Source organism: Myotis brandtii, unplaced genomic scaffold (assembly GCF_000412655.1).
Source record: "Myotis brandtii unplaced genomic scaffold, ASM41265v1 scaffold303, whole genome shotgun sequence".
NCBI classification, from domain to species: domain Eukaryota; kingdom Metazoa; phylum Chordata; class Mammalia; order Chiroptera; family Vespertilionidae; genus Myotis; species Myotis brandtii.
In genome coordinates this window covers 3,463,627-3,480,906 of record NW_005361573.1, presented here as the reverse complement: position 1 = coordinate 3,480,906, position 17,280 = coordinate 3,463,627, and the positions used below count along the sequence as shown (strand labels likewise).

Sequence of the window (17,280 nt, the reverse complement as noted above, 5' to 3'; positions counted from 1 at the left end):
AAAGGCAGGGTAGATCTGTTGTCTGAAGACCCACACAACAAGAGGCGCGAGCCTCTCCCGATTGGGACTGACGGGTGCGAGCCCACGGCAGATGCAGCAGGGCCAGGATGAGCAGGAGAGGCAGGCAGGAGCGGCAGGCGGCGTTGGACTGCCAGTTTGGCCCAATCCCTGCAGGCCACGCCAAGGGACTCCACAGTGCACGAATCCGTGCACCGGGCCTCTAGTAAAATACTGAATGTGTATACACCTAACAACAAAGCTTAGAAACCCAGGAAGCAAAAATTGACCAAACTAAAAGGAGAAACAGACAAATCTACCATTATAGTTGGAGGGATAGAGAAATACAGGGAGTTGAAGAGATAGAGACATAGAGGGAGAAAGAAACAGGGACAGAGCCTGGGAGATGGAGGTGGCTGGACCGTAAGAGGCTGATGAACCTGAGACAGGGAGGAAGGAGATGGAGCACCCCCTGGACCAGACAGGGAGGATCAGGGGCTCTGGCCACAGGGGCTGAAGCCAGAGCAGGGGTCTGTGCCCGTAGGATCCTGAAGGGGGAGCTGCAGGGGGGCAGCCTCACTCACCCGCTGTCCCATGGAGCCTTGGGGGCCTGGCTCTCCACGCAGTCCCTGTGTGGGAGGGAGGAGAGGGACGGAGTCAGCTGTTGGGGTGTCTGACCCAGAGCCCCCAAGCCTCCCCAGACCCCTCCATCCAGGGCCCATTCAGTACTCACTCTCTCACCCTTTTCTCCTGGGTGGCCAGAGATTCCTTGGGGTCCAGTGGGGCCTGGGGGTCCCTGAGCAACAAGACAGGGCTTCAGCCTTGAGCTGGGGCAGGGTAGAGCGGGCGGGGACTTGGGGGGCAGAGGGGTTGGGGTGAAAGCTCCAGCTTGGCCTGGGCCTCTGTGCCCTTCACACATCCAATGGCAGGTACACAGAGGGACGTGCACACAGCCCAGTGTTCACAACTCTGGCCCTGGAACCAGACAGTCCCCACCCTGATCTGGAAGTCGCCATGGGCTGGCCACAGCCCTGGGAAGTTATCGCCACCTCTCTTGGCCTTAGGTAATAGCAACAGTGCTTCTTGTTACATGGAATGAACAAGAAGCTTTAGGAAAAGTAGTGTGTCTACTCGGTGCTCCATAAATGCTCGAATGAAGGAATGAAAGGATGGATGGGTGAGTGGACAGATGGGAAGACGAGTGAGAGTACTTAGAGAAATACTCACTGTATGGCCAGGACTCCCGGGGATGCCCATGGGACCAGGAGGTCCAGGGGGACCTGGAATAAGACAGGATATCCTAGAGACTTGCCTTTGGGTGGTGAATGCACAATACAATATACAGATGATGTATTACAGAATGACACCTAAATCCTATGTAATTTTATTAACCAATGTCACCCCAATAAATGCAATAAAAAAAAAAAGACAGGATATCCTCAGGACCAATGCAGAGTACAATGGCAGGAAGTCTACCATCAACTCCCTCCTGACAGCCACAGCGCTAGTCGCTAGTTACTCTGACATCCCTCAACCCCACCCTGAACCCCAGGCCTGGACTCAACTTACCAATAGGCCCTGGGGGCCCAGGGGGCCCAGCCGGTCCCTGGGGCCAGTGGCTGCTGCTCTCAGTGAAGGTGTTAGACAGAAATGGGTCCCCTGCAGGAGGAAAGATGAGGAATGGGCAGGGCTGGGTGGGGTGGGGCTTGGGCAGAGAGGGGCAGGCCTGGAGGTCCCCTTTCTCCAGGGATACCCACAGCTCCAAGCTGGCTATGACTGCCCTGTGGGACATGGGGGAGATGGGGGGTGGGGAGAGTGTTGGCTACACAGGCCCAGAAGGCAGAGAGACCTGGGTTCTAACCCTGCCACAGTCTAGCTGTGACATCCAGTAAGACTCTCCACCTTGCTGGGCCTGTACTGTCACATGTCCAGTGGGAATAATAAGAAAAGCTACCCTTTATTGGACCACCTACGTTGAGCCAGGCTTCTGTGCATGAGTGTCACAGAGCTCTGGGAGGTCAGCACTGTTGTTATTCCCATTGTACAGATGAGGAAACTGAGGCTTGGAGAGGGAGAGCGGATGGTGAGACGGAATGAAGGGGAGAATGAGTGGATGGGGCACCAATATGACGCAGATGGGGTTGAACCTGGCACTCCAAGCTCTGACCCTCTGGCATCACACATGTCGGTTAGGCTGGGGAGGCGGTGAAGGATGAACGGGGCCTAGCTGGGTGAGGCGGCCGGAGCTTCTCTGAGCACAGGGGCAGGGCTGTGGCCTTGGGAGCTCAGGGCTCACTTCCTGCTGCTGGGCCTTGACCTTGCCTGTGCTCGGAGGGCTGGCTCCTGGCCAGCTCCAAGGCTTGGCGGCCGGGCCTGAGGCCAGGTGGCTCCAGCACAGGCTCAGAGGGCGCCTGGGTGTGAAGCCAGTCCCCATGCCCTGGCTGTGTGGTCTCCCCTCTCTGGCCCTCAGTTTTCCTCATCAGTGAACAGAGGAGGACAACAGCGCCCGTCCGAGGACTGGGTGACATGTGGCTGACCAAGAGCAAGCTCTGCAAGTGCCCGGTAGACAGCAGTAACATTGTGGTGATGCCTTATGCCAGCCTCACCACCCTGGACCTGCTGTGACCCAGAGGGACTCACCATGCTCAGAGATCCGGGAGTGGGGCGGTCCAACGGGGGCTGGGGGGCCGGGGGGCCCAGGAGGCCCTGGGGGGCCTGGAGGTCCCCTTTCTCCAGGGATGCCCACAGCTCCGTCCTGGCCAGGGCTCCCTGGGGGGCCCTGTGGACCTGCAACGGAACCAGGGGGATGAGAGGGTATGCAGGAGGCAGAGAGGCCCCGGGCGGCTGCCAGGGGCAGGACAAGGCAGCCTGGGGCAGCGGGGATGAGGGCTCTGGAGGCCACAGGCCAGGGCAATTCCTGGCTCTGACTTCCCTGGCCCTTTATTAGGAGAGAAAACACAGCCCTCCCTGGGGCGTTAGGACAATGGACACTTGGTGCTCAGTAAATACTGACTTCCGGAATGTTTCCAGAATGTTCTTCTTTCCCTTGTTGCATGTGCCTTTCCCTCTTTATAGCAGTCCTCCCTCTGCTATTCCTGGTGTACCCTCGGGTCATCCTTTAGGCCTCACCTGAGATGTCACTCCCACCAGGAAGCCCTCCCCGCCCCCACCCGATCCAGGCTGGGTCTGGGATCCCTTCCTTGGGGCTCACTTACCTGCAATGTCCCCATCACAACCCTGGTCACCTGGGTGGACACTGCTGTTTCTCTTCCGCCCAGGTCTACCCTTCCCCATCGGGGCGCTCCAGGAGGGCAGACTGGACTGACCCTCCCCCCTCCCCCCGCCCAGAGCCTGCTGGGAGTAGCTTCCCAGAGAACACGGGCCACGTGAATACAAAAGAGGGTTTCGAGGAGCCCAGGCCTGAGTGGGGCACCCTGGGACGGTGGCGAGTGAGACAAGCAAGTGGCAGGGGCCCGGGCCACCCCTGGCTATGTCAGGGTCGGGGAGGAATCTCAACCTGGGTCCACGGGAGGGGGGGGTCTGGCCAGGAAAGTTAGGGGGGCAGTGCCGTGGACACTCACCTGGGGGGCCTCTCATTCCTGTTGGGCCCCGGCTGCCAATGTCTCCCTTGGGGCCAATGGGCCCGGGAAGTCCCCGGGCACCAACTCGGTCTGGGGGAGAAATCTCATCAGCTCTGGCCTCCTCCTGCCCCGACCCCGGCCCCCCAGCCAGCACCTACCATCTCGAGGGAGCAGCGGGGCCCTCGGGGTTTCTCTGGCTCCGGGCAGCCCTGGAGTTGGGGGGGGGGCTGGGTCATCCAGGGTCCCTGCCCTTAGTGCCACCAGAGGAGGTGGGGGCAGGTCTGCTGGGCCTCCCAGGACCCCAGAGAGATCAGGGACGACCCAGGCCCACAAGGGGGAGGAGCTGGGAGCCGGCAGAGTAGAGACTGGCACCTCATTCCCACGAGGGAGTGTGCTCCGCACCGACCCACTCACCTCGGAGGTCTCCATCTCCAGGGCTGCCCTGGGCAGCTGGGGAGCCCCAGAGAGGGGCGGGGTCCTCGGGGGCAGCTGGGGTTGGGGGCACCTCCTGCTGGGTGACAGTCAGCACGGCCACCTTTGGAGAAAGAGGGAGAGGAAGAGAGATGGATGGGGTGGGTACCAGGGCCTCACCAGGGACAGGCCAGCTGATGGGCCGCAGGCTGGGGCGTGCAGGAGGCAGCCAATCAATGATTCTCATCATTGATGTTTCTCTCTCTCTCTCCCTTCTTCTCTGAAATCAATTGAAAATACGTATCTAAAAAAATGGAGGAGGTGTTCACAGCTGTCCAGTATTCCACAGCGGCTTGCTCCCTCATAATGCAACCAACCCCTCCTGTTCTCTGGTTTTCAAATTTCCCGGTGAACAGCGAACACTTTGGTAAACATCGTCACCTCTAATCTCCTTAAGATAAGCTCCCAGAGGAAGGAATAACGGAGGAGAGGGTGTGCAGGCAGAGTGTATGCCTCTACACGATCTGGGAGGAAGATGCTTACATGTGGACGGCCCCTCTCCAGGGCCACAGGCGTGGCTGCGAATGGTGTTTGGGCAGGTTTATCACGGTGCTGAGTTTTTTATGTTTCTGAAAACACGAGGGTCTTACTTTTTAATTGTTCAAACCTTTTTGAAAGAATGTTTGAGATGTGCAAGAGATGATCGGCTTTTGAAACTGGGCGATGGGGGATAAAGGATGAAGGTGATGGGGCAAGGAGGAGCCTCGCCATGAACCCTAGGGGTGTCTACAAATATCTGGCTGGGATGGGAATGGGGGTGCAAGTGGGGGGAACTTCGTGGGACTCCTGGAAGAAGAGCAGGCTTCCCGGGCAGGGGCACGGTGGGAGAGGCCAAGAGAGCTGGCTGGGGACAGACGAAAGGGTGGGGGGTGGCCGGCAGGGAAGCTGCCTGCCCATGGATGCTATGAGCATGGGGTGCAGAGAGGGGGTGGGAGGCTGGGGATGAGGGGACAGCTGCTCACCCACCTTGGCCTCCAGCACCTTCAGCCGCTCTGCCAGGTCTGACACCTTGCTGCAGTTGACACAACCTGGAGGCAGGACGGAGGAAGCGAATGGACACCTGATGACCCTCACCCAGGAGGCAGCCCAGCCCAGGGGAGACGCTGCAGGAATGGCCTGTTTAGGGGGACCATGCCCTGCAGGCTTCTCCCAGAGCAGGACCAGGGAGCCAACTCCTGCAGCCTTGGCATCCAAAACGACTCCTTTCCGGGAAGCCGGGCAGGAAATCCTGTGGCTTCACCTGGGCGGGGCTGCCTGGGCTTGCTGGACACATTAGCGTCTGGAACGGGCTGGCCTCAGGTGCCACCCCCTGACCCTCCCTCCAGAACCATGTCCGGCGCCTGCAGCCTCCTGGGCGATACCCCTTGTTATTCATGACAGTTCTGGCTGGTTACTGAGCCTCCTGGTGGCCGGGCACTGTTGATCCTGTGCTTTAGGACAAGGGCCACCCCCATTCACACCTGAGGACACTGAGCTCAGAGCGAAGGGGGACGAGTGTGTAACAGGCACAGAGTCTCAGCGCTGCCCCTTCCCGGCGATGGGGCCTCCGGCAGGGCACGCCCTCTCTCTGACCCTCAGCTTCCTCCTCTCTAAGATGGGGACAGTGATGCTTTCCTGGGGGACAGGGACACGACTCTGAGGTTTAAACAGGTTGTCATGGAAAGCACCTGGCCCGGTGCCTCTCACAGTGCAGAGGCTCAGGGAAGCTTAGTTTAAATAAAAAGAGGAGCCAGCCGGCGGCATGGCTCCGTGGTTGAGCGTCGCTAAGAACCAGGAGGTCACGGTTCAATTCCCGGTCAGGGCACATGCCCGGGTTGCGGGCTCCATCCCCAGTGTGGCGAGTGCAGGAGGCAGCTGATCCATGATTCTCTCTCATCATTAATGTTTCTATCTCTCTCCCTCTCCCTTCCTCTCTGAAATCAATAAAAAGTACACATGGCTATGAAAAGAGGAAACTGGGGGTGTGGACCTGTGTCTGCAAGAGTTTGGGGTCACGGTCTCCGGGTGGCTGGGCCCAGGTCAGACTCTCCTCAGGGGCCCTTCCTCTCCCCCTCAAGGTGTTCTTTGCAGCCTGGGACAGGCAAGGGCAGGGCGCTCTCCTGACCCCGCACAGCTGGACCCAGATAGCTTTTCGGGCAGTCACCACACTGTGGGGGCCCCTGCCAGGCCTCCCCTAGCCCAGGGGCACCCCCCGCAGCTGCCCCAGGACCCACCTGAGAAGGCTGTGGGCCGGAGCATCATCCGCCGCATGGCGTTGCCTGACCACCTGGGCTCCACGAAGCCAGAGGAGCCTGCAACTGAGGGACAAGTAGGGATGAGAGCCCTGCTGGCCCGGCCATCCTTGTTTGGTCAGAGCCCCTGCCCCACCTGCCCCTCGAGCCCCAGCAGGGATCTCTACTCCCCTTAGTGCAGAGGTAGACAGAGGCCCAGAGAGGTGGGGCAGTTTACACCTGGGTCACACGGCGTGAACAAGGCTGCCAGCCTGATGGGGCTGGGGAGAGGGGGCTGGCAATGGGTAGGGGCCATGGGAGAGGCTGGGAGCTCCCCAATCACCCCGACGAGCTGCCTGTGTTAAAAGCTTAGCGGTAACAGATGCAAGGTTGGGTCCCAGTCCTGTCACTTGCTGACCTTGTGTGACTTGTTCTCTCTGAGACTATTTTCCCATCTGTAAAATGGGGCCATAAGGCCACCCTATCTCCCAGGTTGGTGCGAGGGCCGAGGTCGGCGATGTGGGCACAGGGCCCGCACACCAATAAATGGCAGCGGCGACACTGGCAGCGGCGACATTGCTGTCCACCCTCTCCCTGCCCCACTTGGTAAGAAGACACTGAAGGGAATCCAGACCCGGTTTTAAATGAAAAACAGAGGGAGGCCGGCTGCCTGGGAGGGCACGGGAGGCCCGTTCCCGGAGCCCACCCCTGTCACCACCCCCACCAGGAGCAGGCTGCCTGGCTGGTCTGGTTTTGGGGGGCCTGGTTTTCTCCACAGCTGGAGGGATGGGCTGGCCAAACCGGGTTGGGCGGGCGGGGGTGCAGCTGGAGGGGCTCTGGAGCCAGCAGGGCAACTGCTCCCCTCTGCCCCCCGGGCCTGCCTTTTAAGGCCGCGGAGTAGTGTCTGGGGGGAGACAAGATCCAAATAAGGCGCAGCCCTGGCAGCTCAGAGCCAGGCTGTGGGCTGGTGCAGGGAGTGAGAGGCGCCAGGAACTCAAACCAGACGGGTCCCTCCGGCCAGACCCCAGCAGGGAGGCTGCCAGACCCAGCTGGGTCCCACCACGGCCTGAGCCGAGGCTGGGCCTGCGTCACCAGCACCCCCTCCCCAGGGACCTGTGACTTGCCCTGGCGCAGGGGGTAAAGCTCACCCAGGATGGAGGAAGGAGGGTTGGCGGCCTAGGACGGGGGCAGGGAGTGGAGACTCTATGGGCAGGAGGGGGTGCCATGGCCAGCACTCAGTGTTTTACGTAGCCCAGCTCAATCCCACAAGGTAGGTAATAATCATAATGTCACAGCTCACAGGGACTCAGCACTCATGCTGGGCCTGGCCCATTCTGAGCACTTCACGTGGACAGTCTGAGCTCATTATCCTCAAAGCCCTGTGAGTGGGTGCTTATCTCACCTCCACTTTACAGATGGGGAAACTGCAGCCGGGGGAGCCTGCCCCATCGCCCCTGGTGACGCAGCTCTATGGCCCCAAGGTCATGTCACAGACCGAGGGGGGCAGTCACCATCAGGGGAAACGGCTGGGGAGCCCGCCCAAGCCTGGCTGTCATGTCGGAGGAAGGGAGGGCCCGGGATGGGCCAGCAATGTCCCATGCGTCCTCACTCCCACTCCCAGGCCCAGCAGAGAGAGCACTTTTCCGGAATTTCCAGGCCTGGGCTTCCCTTTCCTCAGCTCCCACCCCGTGGGAGGGGAGAGGCCGACCCTTCCCAGCCCATCAGATATCACGCAGTGCCCACCTGGGCCCCTGCACCCTCTGCAGGGTTTTCACTGCTTCGTTTCACCCTCACAACATCCCTGGGAGGCAGACTCTCTTATCCTGACCGTGTCACAGGTGAGACCCTGAGGCTCGGGGCAGGGGTGCCCGGGCTGCTGCAAGAGCAGCCTGGTACCCGTTAGCGGAGGCGCCCTGCCCTCAGAACGGGCAGGAGACGGTGCTGCTTGAACGGCAGCCTCCCGCGCCCTGCACGGGCCCTTGCACAACCGCTTGCACAATGCTCGGGGAGTCCCCGGCCCAAGGCCACAGCTGGTGGAGGTGGCGCTGGCCTGGCCCACAAAGCCCGGGACAACCCCGTCCCCAGGCTGGGGCCTGAAGGCCCTGCAGAGGCAGCTGGCAGCCGTCAGGGCTGGCCTGGCCCATCCCGTCGTGTACCCCTGCCTCACGGGTGCCAGAGCTCCCAGCCCTTAGCCTGGTGCCTGGATGCACGGCCTCCAGCTGCTGGACCCAAGGGTGTGGGTGCTGCCCCCACCTTGGCTCTGCCCTCCATGATGGCCCCACAGGCCTGAGAAGGACTGCCCTTAAGAGGGGAGCCAGGGACGGGGTGGCTTTTATCTGGGTAGGCCCTGCCTTGGCTCAGGCCCTCTAGGCCTCGGTGGCCCCCACACCCTGGGGATTTGCCCCTCCCCACCTCCAGCTCCCCCGGCCTCCTGGGCAGCAGCCCCTCCTGGCTGGCTCTTCTCCTGGTCCCCGGGTCCCGCCTTCCCCTCTTCCTCCCCGCAGGGAGCGGAGGGTGCCGCTCCTGGCTCCCCTCACGCTTCCCTTCCTGGCCTCCCACAGGGGCCTTGTGGCTGCCTCTCCCTCTCCATACAGGACCCCCAGGGGCCTCTGCTGCCCCCTCTGTGAACCGGGGCTGCCGTGGGGTCCCAGGGAGGTGACGCCTGTCAGTCTTTCAGGAAGCACCTCTGGATGGTGACTTCCGTTAGCATCACGGACCCTTGATGCGGAGGCCGTGTCTCACACGCCGGTGCTTCTGGCATCAGAACGCGTCCCGCAGCTGATGTTCACAGTCACATGCTGCCCGGGGGCCCGAACGCCTTTCCACCAGGTGCTCACGGGCCTGGTTCTCAGGCTGGTTCCAGGCCATTCTTGGAAACACAGCCCTTGGTGCCCGAAACCTTCCTCTCCTCGGGTTCAGCCAGGCGGCAGGGGTGGGAGTGGCCTGGACCACTTACTTAGCAGCGGGGCAGGTGCCCATGTGGCCAGGCTGCCTCCTCCGTGCCCCTGGGGGTGCTCTGCCCCAGCCGCCCTCATGGCATGCAGAGAAGTGGGGTGGGGCGAGCCTGGCACACACTCCACACGGGAGGCACCCATCTGAGCCCTCCCATCCCTGAGGCCCTCTGGGGAGACAGGCTGACCGGGGCTCCCATCCTGACCCCCCCTCAGGAGCCGTGGGCCCACCGCCTTCCTGAGCCTGTTTCCTCCAGCAGGAAGGGCATGACCGTCCCCACCGTGCTGACCCACTGACCTCAGTGGCCCTTTGCTTCCATGACCTGTTCCCACAGCCCGTGGGCAGGTCTGGGTGCTCCCATGTTTGGAAGAAAGGCTCGGGGTGGTGTGACTGCAGACACGAGCTACGCAGCATGTATTACGTTTCTCCAGGGGCCGAGAGCCTCCCCCGAGGCAGGCGGTCAACACCCGTGGGACAGCGGGCACCAACTATATCCGAGCCAGGCCTCGCTGGCAGCTCTGTGCGGGGGACCACAGCGGGCACGGCACCGGACACTGCGGTGTCTACGACTGAGCAACAGTGTACTGCTCCCCCCAAGCACCTCGGGAAGCATGAGGCCCGAACCCGGGGGCAGTCCTACCTTCCTCGCAGCTGGCCCCCGAGTGCCCGGGGCAGCACCTCCACTCCCGGGCGGTCACTGTCTTGTACATCACCTTGTATGTGGGTCTCACCACGGTTCTGTAGCTGAAAGAATGCCGACAGGGCTCTCTGCTGTTTCTCCCACTGTCTGGTCCCCAGGGTCTTCTGTCCCCCCCGCGCCCCCCCAGGTCCTGTTGGAGCCTCTCTCCTGCGTTCTAGGATTCAACCCTTCTATTACTTCCCAACCGTCCAGCCTTGGGGATCTGGATACCAACTGGACAGGCAGCCCCTGCACGTGGAGCCGCCTGTCCCTAGCAGTGAATGCTCCCTGAGTGAAGGCGTGTGGGTGAATGGTGGAACCCCTCCTCCAGGAAGCCCTCCAGGGTGCCCCACGAACACAAAGGGAGGTACTGAGAATGGGCATAGGGCTCCCTTTGCTTCACCCACCCTGGGGCCCCAGCCTTCCCCTGCACACCCACTGCACTCCCACCACCAGGCCTCTGCCCATGCTGTGCCTCCACCTGGGATGCCACCCGCTCGGTCTCACTCACCTGTTGCCCGGGCAGCTCATGGGCCAGGGGCAGTTCTGCAGCACTCGCTGAAGGTACGTGCCGTTCTGCACGTGGCATGAGATGGTGCGGGTCACCACGTACGAGCACCAGTTCCTGAAACAGACCCACAGGGAGGACGCTCGGTCCCACGCGCAGCCAGGCCCCTGCCCGGGACCCCCGGAGGGTGAGTGAGGAGCACTGTGTTCTCTCCAGGACCCCCGAGTTCTCAGCGCCCTCTGGGCCCCGTGGGAGTCTGTGCTGCTGTGGCTGAGAAGTGGATCCCACAGCCCTAGAGGGGTGGCTGTGCTGGGGTCTCTCAGGGAATGAACTTCAGGGTACAAGATGGGAGCAGGTGTCTTTGAAGGGCCTTTCCCTTCTCAGCATTTCTTCTCTCCAACCCTGACCCGACCAGGCCCCCAGTGCCTCCTGCCTCCCACCTGGATAACAGCAGCGGGCCACTCCATCCTGCCCTTCAGTCTCCCTCCAGAGGGAGTATCATAAAATGGAAACCTGGGCTGGCCTACCCCCACCCTCAGCCCTAGGCCTTAGATCCCTCACCTCCAGGCCTTTGCTCATGCTGGGCCCACTGCCCCGAGCTCCCTTCCCCCACCTCCCACCCTCACAGCTGCTGTGCTGTCACCTCCCCCTCCCTATCCCACCTCCACCTCCAACTGAGCCCTGCCCCAGTCCGCAGCCCTTGGTAGCTTGTCACGCTGAGTTAAGCTGGTGATTCACCTCTGCCCGCTCCTCCCTGGCATGGGAGAGGAGAGGCCCCGTCTCCCTTATCCTTGTGCCCCCGCTGCATGCCAGGCGGGAGGTACACCGTCCCAGGCATGGAGAACTGACCTCTCCAGAGGCTAACTCATCATCCTATTGCACTGCATATATTGAGCACCTTCTGTATGCTAAGGATATTGACATCCTTTTCCCACAGTGATCCAGGAAGGCACCCCCCGCCCATTATACAGAGGGGTACCCTTGAGGCTCGGGGAGGGGGGAACAACTGTCCATGTCCCAGAGCCGGTGCAGGGTGGAGCGGATTTGAAGCCAGGAATCTGGACGGCCCAGCTTGGCCCTAACTCCATCTCCAAGGCCTCAGTTCCTGTCTCCTCTCCGGTCCACGGCTCTGTGAAGGCCCAGCCTGGGAACCTGCTGACCCCGGGCTTCGGGTCACAAAGGAAAGTCTGGTGGGGTGTGTGTGTGTGTGTCGGCGGGGGGGCTCAGGCTGAGAAGGGTCACTGAAACAGTCCCTCCCTTCCCAGCCCTGGCAAAAAACGCCGGGTCCCTGACCCCGTGCAGGGCTGGGGCCACTGAGCGCCGGGAATGTCCCAGCCCCAGCAGAGGTGCCCGCCCCACTGAAATCCACCCCCTAACCGCTGCCCCGCCCCCACCCAGGCCCACCTGGAGGAGAGAGGCCTCGGCCAGGGCCACTCTACTACCCTGGGAAAGTCCCTTCACCGTCTGTGTCACCTGGAATCAGTCCAGGAGGAGGGAACAGCTTAGCTGAAGGCATGGAGGTGGGAGAGCAGGGAGAAGGGGCGGCAGGAGCCCAGCAGAGCCATGGGCCAGCCACTCCCCGGGAGGGGGGACAGGCGCTGGCCGCAGTGCACACCTGGGAGCAGCCTGAACAGGACCACGAGACACGGCTGCTGTGGGAGAGCCCGAGGCCTCGTGTACAGATCACTAGGCCTGTGCAGACCGCAGAGAAAGACTGCACTTCTATGTACTAAGAAGAGAAGGGAAAGCAAAACACTGTTTACCCATGGACGCACAGGAATGGCTTTGTGCGCATCAAGTTAGGCCAAGTCACACGCCCACATCAAACGGCCACCTCTGGGGGCACAGAGGGGCTTTCCCTGGATCCCCTCTCCTGTGCTCACAGCAGCCACATGCCCGAGTATAAGCCCCACTTTACAGGTGGGAAGACTGAGGCTCCAGGGTCTGGGAAGTGCCCTAGGCACCCGTGATGAGTGACACAGTCATGGTTGGAACTCAGGTCTGTCTGACTCCAGAGCTGGTGGTCTTAACCTTACGCTGGAAATGTTTTTCCCAACGAGCAGATGGGGGTTTTATAAGTTTAAGGAGGTACCTTTCCAAAAGGCCCCCCACCCTTAGAGCCTTTGGGTCCCTAGAACGGTGGCTTTAAACCTGTTGGGGTTGTGTTTGGGGGGAACATAAGCCCCTTTGGGAAAGTGATGTGAGGTGTGGCTCCTCCCCAGAAAAATGCATGAAATGTGGGGTACACGTTCAGGGGGGCTCAGGGGCTCTGGGAAGCCGGTGAAGTGCCCCAGGCTGGCCCAGGGGCCTTGTGAGCGAAGGAAGAAGGGAGAGAGGGAGCACCCTGGGCAGAAGACAGAGGCTCCAGACACAGGAGGGGGCCCCGGGCACAGAATGAGGACCACATGCCAGTGGACAGACACGTACGCATCATACATACAGGCAAACACAGACGCACACATCAGTATGCACACGCAGTGAGCATAAGACACATACGGACGCACATGCACACAGACGCACTCACATATGCTTATGTGCATACAACTCCCATGTACATACACACAGACCCACATAGGACACACATATACACACAGTCGAGCACACAGTCAGACCAAAGCAAATCCTACAAAAAGGACTATCCTCTTTGCATGAGGGCCCACACCTGCAGAGACGGGGCTGTGCGCCCTCACACGTGGACCTGGACCGCACCGGGGCAGATGGCCTGTGACTGCCCACCGCTGCCCGAGCTGCCCTCTGTGGGGAGCTACAGGAAACAATTTTTTCCTTCTCCTTCCTTAATCAGGATCTCCCCCTGTGGGGTGCTGCATGCCCCCCTGGGTTATTTCCCACGGGTTGGAGTTTGCTTGAATTCTCTGCTTAGGAGACATGGAGCTGGTGGCCCGCTAGCGAGACAGTTTAGAGAGAAGGGGACACTCGGGCCAGATGGGGTGCAAGGTCAGTCCGTCATCCCCTCTCTCTGGGGCGTCACCAATAACCATGCCTCACCCCGCCCCGGCCTTGAAGACCCAGCCCCACTGTCCCCGGGATGAGCCTGAGCTCCCCTCCAGGGTCCCAGCCTGGCCCCGCTGCCCTCCGGCCCCTCCGTCCACGTTCCAGGCAGCAGAAGCTCTTTGTAAAGCACAGACCTGAGTCCCCACCCACCGTGGCTCCCACGGCCCCGCGAGCCCTGCCTGCTCCGCACCACATGCTGCTCCCCCCCATACGCTGCTCCCCTCTCCCCACTCCCGCGGCCCCTCTTTGACCTTCCTGCCCCTCCTCCCCTCTGCTGCACCTCACATCTGTGTACACTCCTGCTCTCCGGCAAACCCCTATTCATCACTGGGGTCTCAGTCCTGAGGACCCCAGCAGAGTTGGGCACCTCCAGGGGTCGCAGCAGCCCCTGAGTGTCTGGGGGAAGGACGTGCAGCTGGGATGGGGTTCAGGTGAGGGTGCGCAGAGAGGTTTGCTGAATGACTGAGCGTTGTGGCCCTGGGTCCCCAGAGATGTCTGCCGCCCCTGGAACCCCTGTCTCAGTCCTGATGCCCCTTGGGCTTCCTTTCCTGGGGTGTGGTGGGTGATAAGCTGTCCGAGAACCTCCCGAGGCTGGGCCACCACCTGTGGGACGGGCAAGGGTGAAGGGGCGGGAGGAGGCAGCCCTTCTCTCCTGGGCCTGCCACTCCAGAGGCCACTGGGGGAGAGAAAACAGGACAGACCAGCTCAGCCTGGAACCAGCTGTCCCCACTAACCTCCCCCCCCCCTCCACCCCCTTGCCATGAGGGGCCCAGGGGACTTTGTCTCGGCAGGGCCCAGGGCTATGATCCGGAACAGAGATAGGGGCTAATTGCAGGAGGCAGCCAAGCGGGCTGGGGGCCAAGGGCGGTTATGAAAAGGAGAGGAAAGAAAGGAGACGTACAGGGTGGGGGTGGGGTGACTGGAGCCAGAACCCTCTGCTGGAGGCGACGTTCCAGTCCTAGCCCTGCTGATTCCTAACTCGGTGACCTTGGACAAGGCCCCGAACCTCACCTTGCCCATCTGCAAATGGGGACAGCAGGTCCTCCTCCAGCCTCGCTGGCTCACGTGCTAACAGCCCTTGGTGGTTCTTGTTCCTGGACTATGACACTGGCCCCCCAGCCCACAGCTGTGGCCCAGGGCCTTCCCTGGGCGTGCGGACACCAGCCCCGTACCTTCACCATGAAGTCCGCCCCTTGACTACAGGGTAGGGATGGTCAGGCTCTGCATGTTACAGAGGGGGAAACTGAGGCTCCGAGAGAAAGCACCCATCCGGGTCACGCATGTGGGGGTGGAGCTGGGATCTGAGCTCTCTGGAGAAGAGCTGGGAAGAGAATTCCCCGCTCTCCTGGGTCCTAGGATGTGCCCACAGGAAGCCAGTACTGCAGGCAGAAGAGGCCTGGCCAGGACACTGGGGATGGCTTTAAGTCTAGGCGAGGGTTCAGGCTGGAAGAGACCCCAGAAGGGCAGGAAGCAGGCCCAGCAGGGATTGGGGGACGGACAGGGGTAAGGGGTGAGCCAAGCCAGCTCTGCACAGCCCCAGGGCACCCTGGTTCTGGGGGGTGGGGGGGTGTCTCAAAGTCTCACCGCATTCCTGGGGCTGGGGGCGGCCTCTTGGATGCCTTCCCGGGCCTCCCCCTCCCCAGGCACAAAGCCTCTTTTCTGCCTCTTGTCCCTCGGCTGCCAAGGGGTGCCTGGGGCGCCGGGCTGGGGGTGGAGGGAGGGCTGATGGGGCGAGACATCCCCATGCTGTCTCCAACGATGCTGGGCTGGGGCCACAAGGGGAAGTCCTGGCAGGGAGGCCTGCGGATTCCTCCAGCCAGGGGTCCCTTCCCCCACCTAAGGCTGGTGATCGCAGGAACCACTATGTCGGGGCCCCGGCGGGTCCTTTGTTCATCCTGACAGCCGGCCTGGGAGCAGGGGACGAGGGGAGCAGAGAGGGGAACAGTGAGGAAGCTGCGGAGGAAAGCGAGAGACCGGGACCTGCCTCAGGTCGCACAGGGAGTGGGGGGGAGAGCCAGGGCCGGGACCTCTCGCGCCTCACCATGACCCACCAACCTTTCCCAAACCTGCCAGCTGACGACCTCTGCTGGGTCAAAGGGACCCGGGATGTGGGATCTGAGGGCCTGGACTGAGGTGCCTCTCCTCCTCTCGAGGCCTCAGTCTGTATCATGGAGCCACAGCACTGCCCCGGGGGTTCTGTGATGCTCAGGCCACGGTGAGCCTTCTGTGAGCTGATAGGGCGACAGTCCCCAGACACCACCAGATACCGACCCGCAGCCACATCCTGCTCCCATCCAAACCCTGGAGGGGGGGGGAGGTGAGGAACCCAGGTTGGGAGGCCTTGTTCTGGACTTAAGTCCCCTGGACCATCATCCCGATCCTGACGACGGGAATTCCCAGGTCAGAGTCTCAGTCATCTTAGCACCTGGGACCCTGGGGGCTCACATCCCTGTGCTAGGCATGTCATGTCCCCTCTCTGGGCCTCAGTTTCCTCTAAGAAACAGGGGCCACAAAAACGCTTGCCTCCTAAGGCAGTTGGGACGGTTCTGGAAGCGATGGGTGCCGGTGAAATAGCCAGCCCAGGCCTGCGGTGGTCAGCCCGCAGGAGGTGGTGGCTGTGACAGCTGCCACCTGCCCACCCCTACCTCAGACAACGGCTCTTCTAACCCTCAGCCACCTCTCCTCTCCAGCCCTGCCCAGGTCACCTGCTCTTGCTAGCCTAGCGGAGGCATGCTGGCCCCCCTGACCGACCACTCACTGGGCAAGGAGAATTTCTGAAAAGAATTTAAAAAGTGAGGCCTTGGGGGTGGGGGCTGGGCAGGCATTTGAATGCGATGAAAGGGCCTGAAGAGGCCTGGCTACTCTGTATTGTCGCTGAGCTGGCCCCTTAAGAGGGGACAGCAGCAGGGGTAGGGCTGCAGCCAGGACAGGGGCCAGGCAGGTTCAAACAGTGTCATCAGGGCCAGAAAGACACAGATGTGAATCCCAGCTCTCCTATTAATGGCCCATGAGCCTAGTCTAGGCCCTAGAACAGTGATGGCGAACCTATGACACGCGTGTCAGAGGTGACACGCGAACCATTTTTTTTGGTTGATTTTTCTTTGTTAAATGGCATTTAAATATATAAAATAAATATCAAAAATATAAATCTTTGTTTTACTATGGTTGCAAATATCAAAAAATTTCTATATGTGACACGGCACCAGAGTTAAGTTAGGGTTTTTTGCTGACACGCCGGGCTCAAAAGGTTCGCCATCACTGCCCTAGAAGCTCATGTTAATTTTCCGGGACCTCAGTTTGCTCATCTGTTAAATGGGAACACGTGCTCCCAAGCTTCATCCGGTCCTTGAGGGATGGATGCGGACACTGCGTATGAAGGACCCTCTCACTGGAAGATGCCCCACAAACACCAGCAGAGAGAACGCCCCCAGCTCCTGAGAGGGCGGCAGGAAGACAGTACTTCCTCCCTATCTCTGCCCAAAATGCCAGGTCCCTGGGGGCCAGCACTGACCCAGGGGCACTGAAACTCCACCCCAGTCTTCTTCCTCCCAGTGAATAAATAGCCGGGGCTAAAAACAGCCAGGAGCAAGGAAACGGGAGCGCGAGTCCCCGAAGTGTCAGCTGGGGGATGTCCTGGGCTTTCCTATGTGCACGGCAGCGGGTGAAGGGGTGGGGTTGGGGGCAGGGGGGGGGGGGTTCTCCTCATTGTTCCCCTTCCCCCTTCCCCCTCCTCTGGGACTCCGGGGTGAAATGTGGGGGGTGTTGGAGGAGGCTGCCAGGGCTGTCGGTTCCAGACACATGGAGTAGGGGACCCCTGCACTTTGGGGAGCCTCTGCCAGATAGTGGAGCGGCCCAGGATCCCCCCCGCCC

General features: G+C 61.2%; 1 protein-coding gene across 7 annotated transcripts in view; it reads right to left on the bottom strand.

Moving 5' to 3' along the window:
• The window catches only part of EMID1 (EMI domain containing 1), a 29,522-nt gene extending 13,948 nt beyond the window's left edge, over nucleotides 1–15,574 (bottom strand). For 2 of the 7 annotated variants that reach the window (XM_014542494.1, XM_014542497.1), the window contains exons 1-13: nucleotides 14,995–15,566; nucleotides 10,402–10,515; nucleotides 9,852–9,955; nucleotides 6,263–6,346; nucleotides 5,016–5,077; nucleotides 3,993–4,113; nucleotides 3,737–3,787; nucleotides 3,579–3,668; nucleotides 2,638–2,784; nucleotides 1,567–1,656; nucleotides 1,225–1,277; nucleotides 731–793; nucleotides 582–626 (exon numbers count right to left, since the gene is read on the bottom strand). In XM_014542494.1, the coding sequence (XP_014397980.1) occupies nucleotides 582–626; nucleotides 731–793; nucleotides 1,225–1,277; nucleotides 1,567–1,656; nucleotides 2,638–2,784; nucleotides 3,579–3,668; nucleotides 3,737–3,787; nucleotides 3,993–4,113; nucleotides 5,016–5,077; nucleotides 6,263–6,346; nucleotides 9,852–9,955; nucleotides 10,402–10,515; nucleotides 14,995–15,155 (1,185 nt within the window). In that variant the 5' untranslated portion in view covers nucleotides 15,156–15,566. Of the gene's footprint in view, nucleotides 1–581; nucleotides 627–730; nucleotides 794–1,224; nucleotides 1,278–1,566; nucleotides 1,657–2,637; nucleotides 2,785–3,578; nucleotides 3,669–3,736; nucleotides 3,788–3,992; nucleotides 4,114–5,015; nucleotides 5,078–6,262; nucleotides 6,347–9,851; nucleotides 9,956–10,401; nucleotides 10,516–11,377; nucleotides 11,596–12,013; nucleotides 12,240–14,994 lie in introns of those variants that run through there. The other 5 variants (XM_014542493.1, XM_014542492.1, XM_014542495.1 and 2 more) reach the window with 5 other exon arrangements.
• Between the last annotated feature and the right edge of the window lie 1,706 nt (nucleotides 15,575–17,280).